Raw genomic sequence first — 21211 nt, forward strand, 5'->3', positions numbered from 1 at the left:
GATTTCTCTTAACTACATAAGCTTTCCACCTCCAATATGGAACTTTCTCGACTGGTAGTATCTCTGGATCTCTATCTACTCCAATGCACCATCGAGGTCTTATTCAACAGTGTGCAGAGACAAAATAAATTATTCAATCGGCTTTAATTATTGTAAAACACTAATGTGTGTAACTGTATTAAAGCCATTTTTCTCTCCATATTGTGTTTACGCCCATAAATTTCAGCTCGTCTGGGATTCATTCATAAAAGATAATCCTTAATTAGATTTCTGAGATTCTGTCTTGGTGGTATGTGTTCTGAATTCATTGGACATTTTACTAATACCATGGTAACACCGCAATAATAACACAAGGTGTGACCTATCCCACTCTTTTTTTTTTATCACCAGAACAGGCTGGGTGTTTTTGAGTCCAATAAACTCTCAAAAAAGTATTCATGGACAAGTCCCCTTCACTGCATTTGCCAGGATGATTGCATCCTGTACAACTCATGTCATCGGTCAAGGTGATTGAAGGCAGCTTCTTATTGCACTTTACAGATTCTGGCTGGATTTCAATCACTCGATTGCAATTATGCATTATAAGATCACTTAAGAAAGACAAGCTTGCTGTTTTCAACTTAAAAACATTCACCGATGGGCTAAACCCTTGTCGGGTCTCGGTACTCACTGGCAGTCATCCAGCCAGACGTCTCCTCCTCTCAGCCAGGCGCCGTGGTCCTGGTTCTTATAGGCCACGAAGTGGTGGATGAGAGCAGGAACTCTGGGTTTGAAGGGGTCCGCGTCCTGGTGAGGGCCGTACCTACACAACCAAGAGGAGAAACACAGGTATAACATTTGTGGTTAATTACACACTTTTGTCTCTGTAATTCCCAAACTTTCTTCTTTGTTAAAGTTCAAATAACTTCAAAAATGTTTGATTGATGCTCTGGATCAACAGTACAGCACATTATTCTAAGGGGCTACATACAGCTTTGATCTCAACTGGGTCAGACCATTAATAGCTTAGTAAACTGAAAGTTAACTCAAGCCAAAAAGAAGTATCACTGCTTTCTGAAAATGTTCATATTTTTGAGTAAAATCTGAAATCTATCAGTTATCTACAAGCATAAGCCTGATGCTTCTCCAACTGAAAGATCTGTGCAGCCTTTAGTGTGCGGGTTTTCATTACTCTCACAGTAAACTTATGATGATATGGTTAAGTTTGCTTGCAAATGGCTCGCTTTCATTGCAGCATCCTGCTGAAACTGCCTGTTTTAGATTCTGTTTCTCAGTGCTAATCTGAAAACAACAAAAAACCAGGATGTGTTACCAACAGAGATAGGTTTTCATAATAGCCGCTACTTTGATTGAAAAATTAGTTTCTGTCTCCTTTGGCTGGATATTGTACATTCTTCGACTTTTCATTCAATATTTGACACTTCAGAAAGTGCAGAAATTGTCAGATTGTATTATTTGCAGTAAAATGCAACAAATTTGACTAAATGGATTCAATCAGATGGCGCAACGTTTGTTTGTGAGCTATATGTTAGACTGATTAAGGCCGCACAGTAGCAGAGTGGTTGGTGATCTCGCTTCACAGCAAGAAGGTCATGGGTTCAAATATTTCCTCCCACATTCCCCAAAAACATGCACTGGGGGTACCTGAGCAAGACCCTCAGTGCTCCACTTGAACGCTGCTCTTTGTTGCTGCAACTGATGGGTCAATTCGGTAGGAATTAATACAGTGCTATAAAATAAAAATTTTTCCAAGTGAAAACTTTCGGCGTGTTTTTGGTGTATGTTTACATGACAGTGGTGCTCGGAGCCACTGACAACACAACGTTTTGAAAACCGAGGCACGAGCGTCATGGAAACTAGGAAACCACTGCTACCACTGCTACTACTGCGCAGCATGGCCGTAGTTAATAGTTCTTCTGCACATGTGCGCGTAGATGGACAATAATAACATTTGCCTCCAATGTGTCAAGACTTCCAGTTCATATTCACCTGGGACGTCGATATGAATGTCCACTTAATCCCATTGTAAGTATTTATAGTGTATCTTTATCTGTGCGCACGTGTGTGGTTTCATTACTAAAACAACAGCACCTCGTAGTGGCCTAACACGAAAACGACATCGTTTTTAGAACGTTGCTGTATAAATGTGAAACTTTTCTAAAACGAAAATGCCAAAATAAAATTTTTTCACTTGGAATATTGTTGTATTGGGGAGACTTGCACAAAACTACAATTTATGAATTAAAGCAGGTGCATATGACCAGCAGTTGAAACTGGCTCCATCAAAACCACGATATATTAAATGTTAAACAATGTTGAAATGAACCATCCAGAGTTGTTTTCTGCTTTATATGAGACATACACAACAGTATCACTTTTCGTCTATGTCTAATACACCGAATGTACTTTTCTATAGCCTCTTCATGCATGTCGCTGTCTGTTCCACACTTGATGTGATTCTCCTTACATCTGTCTTCTCCTCCCGATTTAACCACCAAGCTTTCACTCCGATTAAGAAATGAATAATCAACAGTTCATTTCAGGCTTTCACTTATTTTCATTTAAATCACACTGCTGCCATCTGTTAAACTGCATTAATGTGGCTGAAATCGGGGTAATTCACAAAAACGTCAGTGACAAATAATGTCTGGTGGAACGAGCAAACAAGAAATCTGCATGATAATCACATACATACTTCTATACATATTTGGGAAACAGAATGACTTAATATATACGTACAGAGGTGGTAGGTTGTATGTTAGTATTATGTGCGTCTGATATTCAAAATACCTTCTGATGATCAACTCAAGGTAAAAAAGGAAGAAATCATACACGTTGGGCTCAGTGTAAACATCCTGTAAAGGTGACTATATGTAAACATGCTAAATGCTCTTCCTATTGAAACCAAACTTACATTTTTGTGCACAAAAAAGCAAAATAAAAACAAACTAATTAGCCACCTATTGGTCTGCATCACATCAAGTACAGACAGTGTCTTCAGTGCAGATGTCTGCACAAGAATCAGGCTTCTCGCATGCATTTGTCATACAAAAGGAAGCTCAAGTTGATTGGACACCCGCTGTGCATGGGCAACTCTGAACTCGTGCACATCCCCACTCATGGTAAAGAGGGTGACTGGTAGACGGCCAAGCTGACGCTCATACGAGGAATCCATCCATCGGGCCAGATAAAATGGCAGAGGACAGAACTGCCTGGAGGAAAGTCGACTGCTCCGCAGCTGAAGGACGATCATGATGCAAAATCAATATATGTGCATGCTGGTAAAAAGTAAACGAATCATTTCGTTGCTTCCCGAAGTGCTTTAACTGATCTGATTCATGCACTCACGGCGCCATGCAAACTCTGTGACGCGCCGGCGGGAGCGATTCAGACTGCAGTCGAGACATGCACAAGTTGAGATGAGAGATCCACCTGCTAACCGGAGCTGCAGGATATTGTGCGTACATGCGGTCGTGTTGCCAAGTACTGCAACGGCGGTATAAATGAGAACACTTGCCATGTTTTTTTGTTTTTGTCATCGGATGTGCGTCTGCAGTTCCCACCAGCAGCAGTGCAGAAGAAAAGACATTATGTTGTTTTCTGGGTTTGTTTCCTTGATTTTTGGCCTCCATGTATCACTTTACTAATGCTGTCAATGAAGTTACATCTACAAGTTTTATGGATTGCAGAGCATTAATGCATGGAAACATCATTCACTCAATCAGTGTTTTGTAATATGTAGATTGTGCATATTGATGTCAAAATAACAATAATTTTGTGATATATTGTGCAGCTCTGCTGTGGTTATTAGTTTTGGAAGACAAACTGCTCTATCAACTGAGCCACAGCTGCAAATATCAATGTTTTTGAGTTTTCTCTTCTGGTTCATTTAGTCTTGCTTCTTGCACAAAATAATGTAAATTTGTTTTCCAATGGCATGAAACCAATATAAAAACAACTTGGGAGGATTTACATCACTCATCTGACCCATCCTCACAAGGTTCCTCTATGACAGAAGTGTCAAACACATTTGAGTTCAGGGGCCACATATCGCCAAAAGCCCCGTTTCCACCGCACAAAAAGTGCCGGCCCAGACCGGTCTAAACCCCTCCGGTTCGCGTGCCACGACAGGAATGCGGCCTGAACAGCTCCAGACCGCTCCAAAAGCGACCGCTTTTCTGCTACCCTTCCGTTGGGGTGCCGGGGACCATGGGACGGGTCTGAGGTTGAGCTGCTGTCTGCTGATTGGTCAGTGATTTACGACACGCCCTCAATATGTTAATGTGTCGGCTGGATGAATCCTCTGCTGTCAGTGTGGTCAGCTGTGCACTGGTTGTTTTTATTTTCCTTTTCTTTTCTTTGCTGCTCAACTTTAGTGTTTGTCGTGAAAGAGCGGACTTAAGGCAGGGGGAGACTGGAGCTCGGGACTTTGCATCGCGTTGGAGTTTTCTGTTTGTAGCATAGCGCTCGCCGTGGCGTGGATGCGCGTCCGGGACAAGGGAGTCTGGAGCTTTCGGCTGATCGCGCTCGGGCAGCTCCACTTCCCAGAAGCGGTCAGTGTTTTGTTCAACCGCGGTCAGTGGCGCTATATCGTGGGAACGGACCGTGGAAGCGATGAAAAGGAGCTCGGAGCTCGGCGCCTCTGTGTTCCGGCGCTGTGCTGCCAGACTGCGATCAGCACCGAAATGGAGTGGCTACTCCTGCGTTTGAGCAGAAAGCTCCAGACTCCCGTGTCTGTGCCTCAGCCAACCGGGGGGAACGCTCCGCCCCAAGTCGCCGGCAAGTGCCCGGAGCGTTCGCTCTCTCACTACAAACACGGAAGTTGCGGCTGCAGCTCTGCAGCCGCAAAAAATAACAGTGCAAAGTGGAGGATGTAAACAACAACAGAGGATTCACAAGATCTAGATCTGACGACTTTCTTTTCTGTTGTAATGTCACATTTCTGCGGAGCTCATAAGCCCCGCCCACTTTTTAAGCTCCTCTCTGCAGTGGAAACGCGACCCAAACTTTTGGTCGGGGTCTCTATTCCATACCGCGCCGCTCCGTCCCGGCACTTGTGTGCGGTGGAAACGGGGCTCAAGTTCATCTAGAGTGGCCTGGACCAGTGAAATAGTGCCATATTCGCTTTTAAATTTGAACTTTAAAAAGCTTTCTTTGTTGTAGAGCAAAGTTTACGCCATGAAAATGTCTATATTTTCACAAAACCAAACACTTACTACTGAAAATGACTCCAATCTCAACATGAAGCCTTCTGGTGCAAAATGCAGTGAAATGCACCCAAAACTTTTCCTATAGCTGTTGCATGATGGGTGTTTTTTATAAACTCCCCCTGACAGCATGGTTTTGAGGTCAATGCTAGTTTGCAATGGTCTCAGTGTTGTGTTTTATTCACTACTCTTATGGAATTTGTTAATAAATCAATATTTTCTTAGAAATTTTTACTATTGTCTTGGTGGTTTGACCGGATTGGAACCTCTTGTGGGAGGGTTTTGGCCCACGGGCTTTATGTTTGACACCCTGATCTATGACGACACTATGGAGCTACCGTCCTGCAGCATGGCAGCTTCCTATGACGTAAAAAGAAAGACCTGGTCTCCACCAAAGTGGAGGTTTCTGCAGGCGTGGCACGCACATTGAATCTGAATCAATCACAAGAGGAAGGGCGAATCGTGCACCAATATGATGGCGTCTTAAAGACGGTGGCTAAAATCTATTTGTCATTCACTGTCAGTAGGACAGCGTAACATCCCTGTCAGGTTGGGACTGCTTTCCATTACAAGCTGCTTTTATCCCTTTGGGTTTAGTCATTATGGATTTCTGAGAAAAAATGCAAAGATGACATGAAGAGAGACGTAAAGGGTGTGTTCATTCTGAAGGCGTGAGGTCAGGATGACACACTGGTCTTCTCAACTCTGACCACTTTGTCCATTTCGGCAAATGTATTGTCAATCACACTGCAGTGAGATTGGAAGTATTGGTATTAAACCAAATCCCAACATTGGTCAGTTAGAAAACATCTCTGGGAAAAAAACTATTACAGAGGTCTGAATTAAACTGGGTATGTTGTGACTTCAGCATGTTGCACAGATGTTTGTGTTTCTGGATGTAGAGTCTGACCTGGCTCCCACCAGGGACAGGAAGGGTCTCTTGTCCTTGTCGTTGGCCTGGGTCGTCTTCACCCCATTATCCAGGATCATCCCAGCCTAAAGCAGGAAACAAGACAAGACGATCCAAAAAGAACAGTTACATATGTAATGCAAGTAACACAGACTAAAAACCAACATTACAAGTCTTCCCCCCTTACATAAAACCCAGAGGAGCCGATTTACCAAGACTTTGTGGATACTTCCAAATACAAGTCCGGCTTTGTTTGCTCGTTGTCTCTGTTTCCAGAATATGTGAAATTGATAGAAAGCACAGTGGAGGCTTCTAACTGAAAATATCACAATTTCTATTCAACAAGCTGACCTTTCAGTTGAGCCAACGCTTCAATGTCCTTTCCTCCCTTTCTTCGCCGTACGAGCGCATGAATATTTCTTCTAGTTGGTAAACATGTTCACTGGCTCCCTTTAGGAATAAGTCAGCCTCGGTAGCGGAAGACTTTGGTTTTGCACCTCTCCTCCGACACATGTTGCACAGCTCCTCCGCGTCAGGTCCTAATTAGCCGCGTTACATTTGTGGGAAAATCAGATGCAGCTGCTTCCATTTATGTAATGTTGCTTCACGGATGCTAAATCTTGCACCCCTGGCAGCGTTTGTGGAAGGTGCAATAAAGCTGGTTATTAACCCCGACCTGCTCGTCACTCTAACAGATGTACCGTGTTTGTTTTATACGACTGTAGCTTAGATTTGGTGTCTCTGACTGTTCAGCTGCTTTAACAGGAGTCAAAAGAAAGTCAGTGAACCCATTTGGAAGGTCCAATGCATGTACTGCCAGACTGTATTGTGAGTTGGATGTAGCTCAGTAGTTTATTTTATGACTAATTCGGGAAAACATTTCAAAAGAATCACACATCATCCTGCTAATCTTTTCATGCCTGCTCTCTCTTGCACATTAATTTGCATGTAGATTTGTCAGTGTAGAGATTAGCATATTTAGCTAATAGTTTAAAGATGTCAAAATCCATTCCAGGGCCTTTCTGCATCAAGTTTTCATATTTTACCTGTGGGTAGAACTTTCTCACACAATCCAGCAATGTTATGTTAATTGGTGAATCTGAATGTATCCCAGTTGTGTTTGTGTGTCCTCATGTATTGCCTTTGTCAGCTTGTAACGTCCGACCTGAACTTGGATAGGAATGGTTTAAAAATAAAAAACATGTTTATTAAAAGATATTGCCCCACATGGGTGCAAGGTAGAGCAATGTCAATATATCTGAATGGTAATTCCTAAATTCTACTCATATTCCTACCAATGCAGAAACCAGGACTGTGATAACTTGCCAATAACGTATTAATGCATGGCATGTATCACCAATGAAGCGATATGACGACTATACCATCCATATGTTTTTGGCAGCAGTTAATCTGTTTTCCGATTATCTTATTTTTTCTTCATATTCTACTCCAATAATGTAAAAGCCAATTGAATAATGCAGAGGCGTCAAACATAAGGTAGACCAATGGGCGAAAATCATCCTACAAGAGGCCCCAAATCAAGCCAATCAAACCAGCAAGAAAATCATAAAAATTTCAAAGAAAACATTGATTTTTTTTTTAAAACAAATTTCCTTAGACCCTGAGATCATTGCATATTAAACTGGCATTAGCCTCAAAGCCAGGCTGTCAAGGTGAGTTTGTAAAAACATGCACGATGCAACAGTTTTTGTTTTTTTTGACACTTCACTGTATTTTCCAGCACAAGGTTTCATTAAAATTTGCTTTATGTTGAGATTGTAGACATTTTCAATTGTAAATGTTTGGTTTTTGTGATAATATAGACATTTTCATCACGTTTGCCCAATCAAGATACCTTGGCTTGTATGTGGCCCCTGAACTAAAATGAGTTTGACACCCTCTTTAGTAATATAATAACTTGTTTGGCAAATAGTCCTTAGGATATTGCCTCAGATCTATTCTAAACAACTTATCATATTATTTGCTTGATGACACTTAAAGTAGCCTACATTACCTAATTTCTCACAGATCATTTGCAGAACCTTTGGTTTTAGTGTCTTGTCCACAAGGCAACAATACTGATCTGTACAATTTCAAGACAACTCACTCTATCATCTGTGCCATGGCTGAATTAAAAGGAGGTTTTAAATCCCACAACCGGAGCAACAACATTTAATGCCACTTCAATTCATGCTGCGAAGTACAGCCGCTCCCAGATACGTCAGCACTGTGAAACTGTGGAGCTTCAACTTTCCCTGACATAAACTGTCACGAGAAGCCAAGCCTCCCCTCAGCCAATTTACTGCCTCAAAACTAAGCTGTCGCCATTGTGCTGCTGCTCTGAATGCTCAACCTGCAGCCCTGACGTGACCTCTCCTCTCGCAAAATGCTCTGAGGTGGCAGCTTGACATGAGCGGCGCTCCCATTAGGGTGATACAAATTAAAAGTGAAGAAGGAAAGTGAGATGGGAGAGGAAGGAGATCACTGTTTGGGGGCACAGAGAGGAGAGAGATAACAATAGCAACTTGCTTTTCACCAGCGCCTCATAAATCTCTGGCTGCTCGAGCTGTGTTTGTTGCCGTGGGCGCCTCCAGCTTCCTCCTATCCGCTCCATCCCATCCCCGCCACGTCGACTCACTTTGTTCTCTGTTGTCTGTCCTCCATTGTGTTGTTTTTGCTTTCCACCTATTACCTCCACCTTCACTTTCTCACCCTCACTGCTCTGCAGAGCGGGCCACGTCCGACACGTTCCTCTGCTGTTTGAGTGATTTGAATATTCAAAATAAACTCGAGAGCAAGAAAGGCGAGAGGAAGGCGTTATTGTATTGAAATGTAATGTGTCAAGACAATGCAGACAATCTTCTCTGCAGTGGCTGATTTCAAATGTCTAATAAAAGTCTTTCATTTATGTCGGTTCTCGCTCAACACTTATTGCCGGCCACATTCATATCTGCCCATTGTTTAATTTCCATACTTTCCCTTCTATTTCTTGATGTGAATGTTGCTTTTTATGTGGCTCAAAGAGGTTTACCTTAAACCAAGATTTAAAACGTACACTTCTTAGTACGATGGTGTGGTAAAACCATACGGCGGTTGTGAATTGTACTTATGTCGAACCTCAACCCATCCTTCCACAATGCAAAGACATGCTCATGTATTCAAAGAGGGAGTTCAACAGTGTGCTCACACAAAGTACCAAGTGGTAGTACTGCAGCAGAAGTGGAATTTATCGAAAGGAGACTATTTACACAACGTTACCTAGTGAAAATGCAAAACTGTTTTTGCATTTTCTGTGTCTGTTTACACAACAATGGTGGTCCGAGCCACTGAAAAAGCAACTTTTTGAAACTTCTCAAAAAATGTGCCGAGTTTGCCTTATCTAAAACCAAAATACACTTTTAATAGCCCATTTTCTGAAACTTGTATTTCTTTCCCCCACCACCCCACAGACGTCAATAACTTGTGCCGCTGTCGCATTATTATGACGTCACTAAGTGAATGTGCGGTCCGACTGCCACACCAACGTGATCGCCTTTCACTAACCTTCTATGCCTTCTAACACCTTTCCTTCACCCTGTGACGTCATCCACGGGGTGAAGTGAAAGTCGATAGGTAAGGCGAAAGGAGGGACATTTCGGACGTACCCTTTGAATGTCATGAGTGCTGGTTTCAACCTTCACACACCTCTTCCAGTGAGTTTCTTTTCATGTGAGAGGGAAACTAGTTAATACCACGGCAAACTGTAGAAACAGGGATTTGAGGACCTGTGATTATCCTGTTGTTGTTGATTTGTGTAGTTTTTTGAGATTTCAAAACATTTGCACTGTATTTTTGGGACTGCTTCCATTGGTGTGTGAATGTCTGTGTGAATGAGTGGAAGTGATCAACAATGTAAAGAGCTTTGGGACTGCTCAAGCAGTTGAAAAGCTCTATATAGGAGAAATTCATGTACCAACTGTGATTGTGACGTGTTTCGTGTGGAGACGTCGATCCTTGGACGTACCCTATAGTTGGAATGAGCTCTGTTGTTGGTAAACTGGCCCATAGGCGAGTGTTCGGTGTGGCCGGGGGAGTACAACCCCTCCGAAGGGCCTGTGGGCACATGGTGGAAGAGAAACCAAAATCCTGTTTCCTGTGGGGTTACAGACACACAGAAACACACACAGAGATAGAAAAACAGTGGCTGTTAACATAAAGACTCAGAATGAAGACAGCTTGTTGTTGTGACTTCTTTGTTCATATATATATGCAGTGTGACACAGCCTTGGTGTCGTAGCTCACATGTCAGCTCTGTGTTTGTGTTGTTCTACACAGGTATGCAAATGAGGAAAGTTATTACACCGGCGAGAATAAATGAGACTCCATTCCGCCCGAAGTATCCTGGTGGAATCCCAGAAGTATGATCATAATTGGCACTCTATCATAGTGAGTGTGCGGCAGCGCCTCTGTCTGTTGTCTGCTTGATGCTGAAGTTAATAGGAGTATACAGCCATTAATCTGACCTGGCAATGTGGTAATGAGACAGACCTGCACCTGGAGAGATGGGGGCGGCGGCGGGGGAGCGGGAGGGCGCACGGGTGGAGCGCTGGCGGTTGAGGGAAGTGAAAGTGAAAAGTCGGAGCGAGGGGGGGGGGGGGGGACTCACCTCAGAGCCGGCAGCAGCACAGTTGATGAGGTTGTTATTGGGGTTGGCGATCCAGAAAGTTGAAGTGGCACTATAACGGGAGAGGAGGGCGAGAGAAGAGAGAAGAGGAGGAGAGAGAGGGGGGAGAAAAAAAGCGGAGTTTGGTTATTGCATTTCACATAAATGGCTTGAACTTCTGATGTAGGGGTAAATAAAGGAAGCGAGAGTGCCGGCTCTCAATAGACAGAAACAGTAACCGAAGGCGGAAAATGATTTCAACCATCCTCACAGTGACAGCGGTGTTCTGTGTACATATGGACTATTTCTTCCCTCACGCTGGTACCTCGGCTCTCGCTCTAATAAAAGTGGACGTATAATTTCAGTTGTGTAAAATGGAAGCAGGTAAACAAATGTAATTCAATACTGAGTGCACACATAAATCTGTTACAGAACAACCCAAATCAACAAATCTGTGGCTTTTAAATTTGAGTGATAAAAGCAAGTTAGAGCAAAACTACAAGGTCATGTTCATTGCATGTATCTCAGGTCCCTTTTTATTTCAACTTTTCAGCTACGGAAAATTCAAGCGTGTGTGTTGCTTGGTTGCTGAAGGCTAAATACCATGCTTCTGATACTATCAAACATTTCAGCACATGCTATTCTTTTCTGGGTTTTTAACTCAAAATATTTAGTCTTTCGTTTTGGGTTTTAAATAACTGGGTCTTGTGAATGCATCTGCACACTAAGATCTGGACACTAAGCAAGAGATAAGATAAGATCATCTATATTTGTCCCACAATCACGGAAATTAGCACTGTTGCAGCAGCAAAACGAGAGTAACACAAGAGTAGCAAAAGAATATGAACAATAATAATGGTGATTAAAAAAAACAATAAAAGTGACAAGCATATTAAAAAAAACAATAACATAAGAGTATAATAATGTTGGTAGTGATTGGATTGAATACCAGATCTGAAACTTAAAAATACCTAATTGAACTGATTCATATGCAGTGTTTAACCACTTTTACACTGTGAGGAGAAATGGCGGCCTCGGGGTAAGACAAGTGCGCTTATGTTAGAAGGGTTGAAGGTGTGAATCCCACTGAGCAAGACCCCAACCAAGATCCAACAACCAACCGTGGGATTATTGGACAATCGACACCACCAGCAAAATACTGAGTGGATCAAGTGGAAATGGTCTTAATTAAAAAAATAAAAAAATCTTATGTGCTCATGATAAAGTCTTACAGCAAATACAGCAGAAAATGTAGATACCATATAAACGTACCGTTGACATTTTAAGTGTGTTAAAGCATGTGCAAATGTTTGCCATTTACTTCCATAAGATTCACTTATTTTCTAACTTCTACTGATTAGAACATGATATTGAATGAACATTTAGATTAAAACCTTTTCTAAACCAGAATTAGATTATCAGGATAGTGAAAAGTGGTTGCCATGTTCCAAAATGACCAATGTCCAATCTCAACATCGCTTTAACCAGCAAAGGAGAGAGAAAAAAGAAAAAGAAATCTAATTTGCAAACCATGGAAAAGTGCTTTCAGTTTCTGCCCCAGCCATCTTCTTGACCTACCTCTTAACCTTTCCTCTCAATTATGCACCCTTAACAAGCACGTACACCCCTCAGCTCCTCACCCCCCTGCTGAAACTCCGTTTGTACCAGAAAGGAATTATCTCAGTGTAATCAAGGTCTCAGCCAGCCCCAATCAAGGTTTAGTGCCCCCCCAGGCTCCTTCATGTGCTTCCCATCAGAGCGGATGAGAGCAGCGCAGGCGCAAGAAGAAGAGGAGAAGAGAGAAACCAGAGACGCCATGTTGGAACGATCTGACAGTGATGACATGAAACTGAAGACTGGATTATGGAGTCAGATCGAATGTGACGAGTCGAGAGAGTCTCGGGAGAAACACAATGGCTATGAGTGTGACAAGAAGTTAAGGGCACAGCAGCTGGGATCAGTCATATTGTATCAGTGCTCTGAGACGCCGCTGACATGAAAGCTTTCTGCCCACACTAGAGGATGGATTTAGCCTGAGGGAGGAGAAACTGCATCTATTCAGCTAATTTACTTTCCAAAATGGAAAAACACTTCCAGTTAAGATGGTAGATTGAATTCAAATAAATACAGAATAATATATACAGTATATGCATGGGAAAGGATGACCATAACTTTATATATATATCACCAAACAAACTGAGATCTGCTACCTTGTAACCGTTTAAAAGTTCCCCATACTGAAATCACTGGAGAACACAATTTAGTAAGAACACCTTTAAATACTGATTTGCTTGAATTCGCTGCAGTTGTGAAACCTACCGACAGTATAAGGGAGCTAATTTGGAGAGGTGTGGCTGGTGTACATCTCTAAACTGGACGAGGAATGAATTTTACCCAGAATCCTCTTCCAAGTTCTCTCTCCCACAAGGGAGAGTTCCACTGAGAAAATGGTGGCCATTACAGAGTGCATTAAGTTTGGGGATTTATTGGAGATTTGTTGGATAGCTCCTTTAATCTAATGTTTTATATAATTAAGTTTAAATTCAAATTAATGTTTAACTCCAACAAAGTGTGTTCTAAAGAGGCAAATTGTCCATATAAAGCTAATCGAAAAAGTATAAGCTCTATTTATCAAAGGTTATTGAATGTTTTAGAATTGGTTGTCTTTGGACTGTGCTGTTGATATACTTGCACACTGGCGTATGTACAGTGAGAATGTATAAACTCCACACCAATACGTCCTGAACTGAGAATTTGCTCTTCTCCGAGAGGTGAGAGTCAGTCAATTAAGACACTCACATTCAACTCCTTCCGTATAGTTTTAGCCTTCGTGGCCACTTCTGGTCTCGTTTGGCTTTCAAGAACACTGGGAAGACGTCGTGACAGAAGGAAGATAAGTACCTCCATATATCAAGGAGCTGTGCTCCTTAAAACCACCCGTGTACCCGCATGCCTCATCTCCACGCCTCATGGCTTTTCTTCACATGCTCTCACGTCTATCAGTTCCAGACAAAAGCTGCAGGATCACATCCCACAACACTGTGACAGCCGCCTGTCAAAGAGACTCCACACTTGGACGCTTGCATGCAGCATCTCATTGCATTTAATGGGGGTTTGTGTAAAAAAAAAAACATGCATTAATTTTTTGCTCACACCTGAAAACAAAACAAAAAAAGCCATTTATCATGGGCTTGTACACACACACACACACACACACACACACACACACACACACACACACACACACACACACACACACACACACACACACACACACACACACACACACACACACACACACACACACACACACACACACACACACACACACACACACACACACAGAAACTGGACACTGACATCCAGTTTGTATTTTGAATGTTTCTGGAAGAAGAACTGCGGGTGTGCATGTACCATGAGTTGTCTGTCACTGACTTTTAACCAAAAAAAAAAAAAGTTTATTCCAACAATGTGCAAATTCCTCTGAGTTCTTTTTGTGTGTGCGCCTCACACAGCACCTTTCACACATGCACCGGGCATAATGAGAAAATCATTATACTTCCATTTGCAGGTATGTGAGCAAAAGCAGCTTAGGGTAATGAATATGAATATGAATATGAATATGAATAGAAAGAGCAGATATGCAGTTTAGCTCCACGGCTGCTTAGTGCATGACAGCATTTTACCTTAAACTACACTATTTCTGTATTTTGTTAGAGGTGTTTTTATTAGCATGCCTCTCTCCTAAATATCTCTCTGCTGCTGCTGTTATTGTGGGTAAACCCATTTCGGGACGTGCATTTTATTTTCACATTTATTTTTCAGAACCTGAATGAAGGTGGAACAAGAATAAAATATCAGCTATTTGCATGGTAAAGTGATGCATTTTAAATGAAACTCATTAAAATGAAAGGAAAGAAAAGAAAGAAAACCAACAAGGTTATACTGCAGGACTTTGATTGCATTCAGATTGCATTCTGTCCACAGCTTATATCTAACCATCATCTCTGCAGGATATTGACAGTACATAGTGTATGTTTATTTCTTGAGTGTTGTTAATGCGATTTATAGAATCAGTCACATGCATTGGCACTCACATACAACTTCAACACATAGATATTTGAAGCTGGATGATATAGATGAGGGGTGTGAAACATTTTAGTTCAGGGGTCACATTCAGCCCAATTTTCTCAAGTGAGCCGGACCGGTAACATAGTGTCATAATAACCTTTATGCTGTTTAAGTCATGACCTCAAAGCCGTGGAATGGCTTCTGTCCATCAGACAGGATTATTTCTGTTCTTGTCTGTTCTTTGAAACGGGCCTGCTTCCGGGTGACTGTCAACTATAAAGCTATAACCTGAGAAGGGAGAACATAGACTCGGAGTCATGACACTCTGGAGGCAAACATTGCTGTTATTGTCCATCTGCTCACGCATGTGCAGAAAAACTGTTTACTATGCCCGTGGTTCACATTTGGAGTAGCAGCGTTTCAGAAAAGGTGTGTTTTCCCCAGTTTGCACAGAGACGGAGTCAAGAGGGTTTTCAAAAACTTAGCTCCCTTGTTATATAAACGGACCCCCGTATCTCTACAAAGGTTTTCTGTTTTCACTTGTAAATGAGGCCTTAGCCTCTTGGGGCTTTGACACATCCTACATTTAGTCTCTCGGGGTGTCATGATGCTCAGTCTTACAGCGATGCAGAAGACTCCTGCTATGAACTGTAAGAACTGCTTTTTAAACCACCTCAGGAGGTTTTGACAAGCGTCCAATTACCAACATACCCCTCCTTTCCCAGAGAGTCACAGAGCCCACCAATCCCGCTGTCTGGTTCATAAATAAGAATTGATTGAGGTGCTGACCGACTGACCCGACACCTACATCTCATTTAAAGCATTTCAATCACTGTTCCATGGGACCAAGGTGGTCTAAACAGATAAGAATTAACATATTCTGTTTTATTGTGTTTTTATTGCATGAAAAATTTATTCAGAATCAGTTTTTATCAGTCCTCCCATTAAACAAACCAACAGGAACAGCTATATTAAATAAACACAGACAGCACACAGCTGCGCAGCCATTTACTTTTGTAAAGTGCAGAATCAACCTGGTTTTCACACCGCGCATACAGAGCTTCAAATCTTTAACAAACTTTATTACTTTATTTTTAGTTTCATATCGATACAATAATGCATTTACATTTATCTCCTGCAGACTCATCCTGAATTCAACTATATTGTTGAACCATGATGCGAATCTGAAGCATGTATTCATCTTAGATTGTATTTTTACTTTGCATATACAGACCTTGTATTGTAGTCCCATCCAGCAAAGGTGGGGAAGTTACTTAGTTTTCTGCACAATAACAAAAATGGCATCCTTTAGTGTCATGACTCCCTGTCCCTATTCTCCTGGGACTTGGCAGTTTTATAGTTGATAGTCACCGTAATAACAGTCCAACTTAGTCGTCTGTCAATACAAATGTCTGTGTACTTCCACTGTTAATGTTTATAGCATATTGTCCCCTGCGTGCATGTGTGTGCGGTTTCATTAGAAAAATAAACAACAGCACCAATTAGTGGCCCAACATGCAAACGTCTTCAGCGTTATTGTCATTTCCGTGTAAACGGTCAAATGGTTGCAGTTTAAATGAGGAACTTTTCTGAAATGCAAAAAAAAACCTTTTTTTTTTTACTTAAAACGTTGATTTGCAAATTGAGACATAATGTTTTGCTTTTTCAATCTAGTCTTTGTTCAAATAACACCCCAAAACTTAAGAAAGAACGCTAAGAAAGAGAATAATTTTAAAATGGTAATAATGAACATATGTTTCAAGATAACAAGGTAAAAGCTGTGCAACAAATTAATGAATACAGAATTAAAAATGACCTCAAAGCAGAAACATATCATTACCCGTCATAATAAAGTTTCAATAAACACCTCAAAACCTTTCATATCTGGTATCAATGAACATTTGGGAAAGACAGACATTTTGTTTAGGTTTTTTGTTCTGATCTGAGCGAGTTTTGATCATGTAAGTAGAAGGAAGTAAAGATATTTGTCTTTAAACTATAGAATGTCAATATAAAAAGTCAATATACAAATCATGTTCTTCTCTGGCTGCCAGCAGAGAAGAACATGGCAACAACACACATGAAGGTACATCTTCCACAAACACACACACCTTCACTCATTAAATAAGCAGAGCGTTCAGGCCTGGCTCATTCATCTGGCTCAGTTTAAATGACACTTCTCATCCCCTTCTCACGGCCCACATGCCTCCTGCTCCTGGCAAACCTGACGACAATTTATTGTTCTCGTCCGAGCATTTAAATTCAGCACATACACAACAGGAACAGGGGGAAAGAGACAGAAGACGCCACCAGGGAGCTTGGAAAGCTGACTGGAAATTAATCATCATAAATCTTACAGTGGGGAACGTTGTTAGTGCAATCATGTTTGATTAAATTGGAATTTTTGAACCACAGAAATAAATACACTGGGATTTGGAAATCATTACAGAGCACAATGATACTGACAAATTGGACACTATGGCTCATTAGAAGTATAGCGCTGTGTATTACCAGGCTGGTATAATTGTATAAATTAGAGGCAACAAGGAAAGTAAAGGACAGGAGCGGAGAGTAGATGGGAGCGGCAAATCCTTCCGACACCTTCATGATGGAGAGCAGGCAGGTGACTCCGTATCAGAGGGAGACAGCTCGGCAATGCATAACCTCAGCCTTTCTGTTCTGTAGCTCAACGCCGAGGCAGTGCGCCGAGATAAACAGTCACGTGACCTGGATTAAACTACTTTATATTCAGAGCTGCATCTTTACGCTTAAATATAATGCTGTTCCAACAAAGTGATGGTTCAGGGGGAAAACAAACATGTTTGTGTGTGTGTGTGTGTGTGTGTGTGTGTGTGTGTGTGTGTGTGTGTGTGTGTGTGTGTGTGTGTGTGTGTGTGTGTGTGTGTGTGTGCGTAAGCACTTGTTGAAAAGAGCCGAGCTCGGCTTCACCTCATGTTGGTTGTTGACTAATTACTATTATTTATATTTTTATTTTTTTGGGGATCTAAATTCTTGTCAGAATACTTTTATAATATAAGTGATGAGGACTTAATCCACGGACTGGTTCTATGTAAATAAACACATTAACTCAAGCAACGAGGAGGATTTAGGAGGCTTAGACAAGACTTATTTTTAGGGAAAGTCTTTTCTAGTCCCTTTGGGAGATAATATACTCTCTTGTCTATTTTATAGACTGGAATTTTACAGCTTCATGGAGATGTCTGGGAAGCTAACCAACTGTACTGTACTGCATGAAATTGAGTATTTTGAGAACTACACCATCCATATATCCTTATTTATCCTGTGTGGTAGTTGCATAACGGAGGCATTAATTATGTCTTGTGCAAAGCATTCGGACAGCACAGATGTGCTCTTATGCAGGTGAAATCAGGACCACAGTCAGAAAGGCAGAATTAAAGTCCTTGGTCATGGAAAGTGTGAGGAAAAATTTAAGCTAAGCTCAGATGTGAATGATATTTAAATGTCTGCTGTGGTAAAACTACACTTTCACTCGCTCCCTCTTCAATGTGCAACCCCAAACGAGGGATTCATTACACAGAATACAGAGGAAACACTATTGATGTACTTTAATGAATATAAAAAAAAGAAAGAAAACCCACATAAATATTTTCTGGCCTCTTGCCACCCATGCTTCCAAGCATTGTGAAGTGTAACCACGTGTAAGCAAAGTTCACCAAGAAGTTCAACTAACTTTCAGTTTTCTTTTTGCAGGAGTGAAGGTTCTGAAAAGTTTTTAATAGAGTGCAGGACTTTGTATGTCGTTCACTCCTCAGCATAGTACGGTACTCTCCTTTTCTCACTCCTGAAACTGTTTTTCTGTCTTTTGTGTAGCTGTTGAGATTACATCACAATGTGAAAACAACCAGGAAGCTGAGAAATTCAGAGTTAATAAACGACATGCCTCAGAGATGAGTTCATGTAAATTTTCCAAGTCTTGAAATAGTTTTTTGGAACCATTCATATCCTCCATTACGGAGTTTGGCTAATCGTTGAAGCAAATGTCACATTGTAAGAGTGAGACGGTGGGAAGTAGGTCTCACAAAAAGAGAGAAATGAAAAAAGCACCAACTGATTTTTAAAGTTCAGGATAAAAATTCTTGAGCTGAAAAAGCCTCCAGATGAAAGGTTTTGATAAGGTTAATTGTGCAGTTTTGCTCAATTTTAGAAATTGCTCAATGCTCCTTTTAGAAAAGCACTAAAACACTACAATGTTTTGAAAACAATGACTGCCTATGTAGAAATGTTGAAAACGATGTCGTTTTTATATTGGGCAACTAGTGGGTGCTGTTCTTTGTTTTTGTAATGAAATCACAAACACTCAGCAGAGAACAATACGCTGTAAACATTAACAATGGGAGAACACAGATATTCGTATGGACAGATGACCAACTTGGATTGTTATTACTGTGACTGTCAACTATAAAACTACCAAGTCCAGGAGAACATGGACTGGGAGTCATGACACATGTGCAGGCTGCCATAGTTGTTATTGTCCATCTCCTCACGCATGTGCAGAAAAACTTTACTACGGCCGTGGTATTCATGGGCAGTTGCAGCAATTCAGAAAAATGAAACCATTATGAAACGGCGCCTAAGATGCTTAAGCTTTCTTTCCACTGCACAGAATGTGCTGGTACGGAATGGTACGGTTCTGTACAGTTCAGGTTTTTGTGCTAACCAAAAAACAAAAGTGTTCTGTGCAGGTCCTGTAATGTTTACTGTCGCGGGATGACAATACATACCTGCAGCATTACTCGGCTGTTCACAACCCCGCCTACATTTTAAATACACTCTTGGCAGAGTTGGGTCTGGGTATGCTTTGCCAAACTGTACCATACCGTACATAGTGCACAGTGGAAATGAGGCTTTACAAACACCTTTCTCGCCGAATGGACCATTCAACAGAATTTTGGTGATCCACTGCATATTTTTCAACGTATTGCATTGGGATTATACTCATATGACAAAACCCAAATCTAGTGAGTATTTTTCAATCTGACAGACATCTAACAGATACTACTATCATTTCAGAGAGTTGGGGTTAGCAACATTGATATCCTATTGATGCATTTGTATTCAATCAAAGCCCGTTTGCCTCAATAGAAAGTGTATGGAAAGGCATTTCCTCACACAGGTGTTTTCTTTTGGATTTATTTACTCTGGCGGTTCACTTACATATTAGCATCTCAAGTAATTACACGCAGAAGCTTAAGAAGAACTCACATTTCTTATGGTGTTTTGTTTGTTTCATTGATATGGACAGACACGAGTAGGTGTATAATTGAAAATGTCACTTTTAATTTTCAGGGAAGAAAATTAATTGCAGGAGCTCCAGTGCTCTCATAATGACACCACACTGAACAGGAAAAGGTTATTGAAACGCCAATACAGTCAAACAAAGGTGTATGTGAAACCATGCTGGTATTCCTGTTGTTGTGGGGACATGCACGTTGACTTACACTGTGGGGACGTGAGGTGAGGTTTCAGGATTAGTGCAAGGATTTATTTAAAAAGAATTATAGTCACGGTAATTTGTGAATAATTATGCAAATGTACTCAGAAGTGACATAAACATGTATTTGTGTGTGAGTTCAACAACAGGACAGACAGCTGTAATGAGTTTGTGTTCATCCTCTGCCATTTGAGAGTATCAGCAGATTTATTCTCTACAAAACTAATCCGATACAGCTAATTATTTGTTTCCTCGTTGTTTAAAAAAAAAGAGAGTACCGGTAATTATTTATTGACTGTCTCGGTACTAATTGATGTTGTCTGTCTGGCAGATGCAAACAGACGGATCACATTGAGGATTTCCTCTGTTGTCTTGATTCACAAATCAAATTTTCTGATTCTAGATCTTTGCCACTTTGTAGCTTTAGTTTGTGAACAGTTCACAGAATTACAGGACTAAACTTTTTTAAAGTATAGAGTTGAAGACAAAACACTCCTTTTCTGTGTTGTGCTGCATTCGGGGCTCATGAAATAAAGTATCCAACCAAGTTACCACATGAGCTAAAGTAACGATAAACAAACCCTTATTGTAATATCATTAGTATGTAAGTATTATAGGTGTTCACTTAATTTCAATTAGGCTAAAACCATTTTCTATCCATTTCTTTTATTCTCCACCCAAATATGTCAAACATAAGCCCAGAGGGCCAAATCAGACCTGCAAAAGGCTTCAATACAGTCAAACCACAAAGCAAATGGTAAGCATTGAGAAGAAAACAGATTATCTTCGAGTAGAACAGAGTTGCAGACACAATACAGAGACCTGAGCTGATATATCAGTGATGCTGCCATGAAAGCTTGTTGCTATCAAACTATCCTCAAAGCTATGCCGTTAAGGTGAGTTTTACT

The 21211-nt window shown here is 41.1% G+C and overlaps 1 protein-coding gene across 1 annotated transcript in view; it reads right to left on the minus strand.

Moving 5' to 3' along the window:
- Positions 1-21211, minus strand: part of cemip (cell migration inducing hyaluronidase 1) — a 215541-nt gene that overhangs the window by 29589 nt on the left and 164741 nt on the right. The window contains exons 17-20 of the mRNA XM_080501910.1: positions 10763-10832; positions 10121-10249; positions 6118-6203; positions 671-802 (exon numbers count right to left, since the gene is read on the minus strand). Of these exons, the coding sequence (XP_080358036.1) occupies positions 671-802; positions 6118-6203; positions 10121-10249; positions 10763-10832 (417 nt within the window). The remainder of the gene's footprint in view (positions 1-670; positions 803-6117; positions 6204-10120; positions 10250-10762; positions 10833-21211) is intronic.

Source organism: Blennius ocellaris (genome assembly GCF_963422515.1).
Source record: "Blennius ocellaris genome assembly, chromosome: 1".
Lineage (NCBI taxonomy): Eukaryota > Metazoa > Chordata > Actinopteri > Blenniiformes > Blenniidae > Blennius > Blennius ocellaris.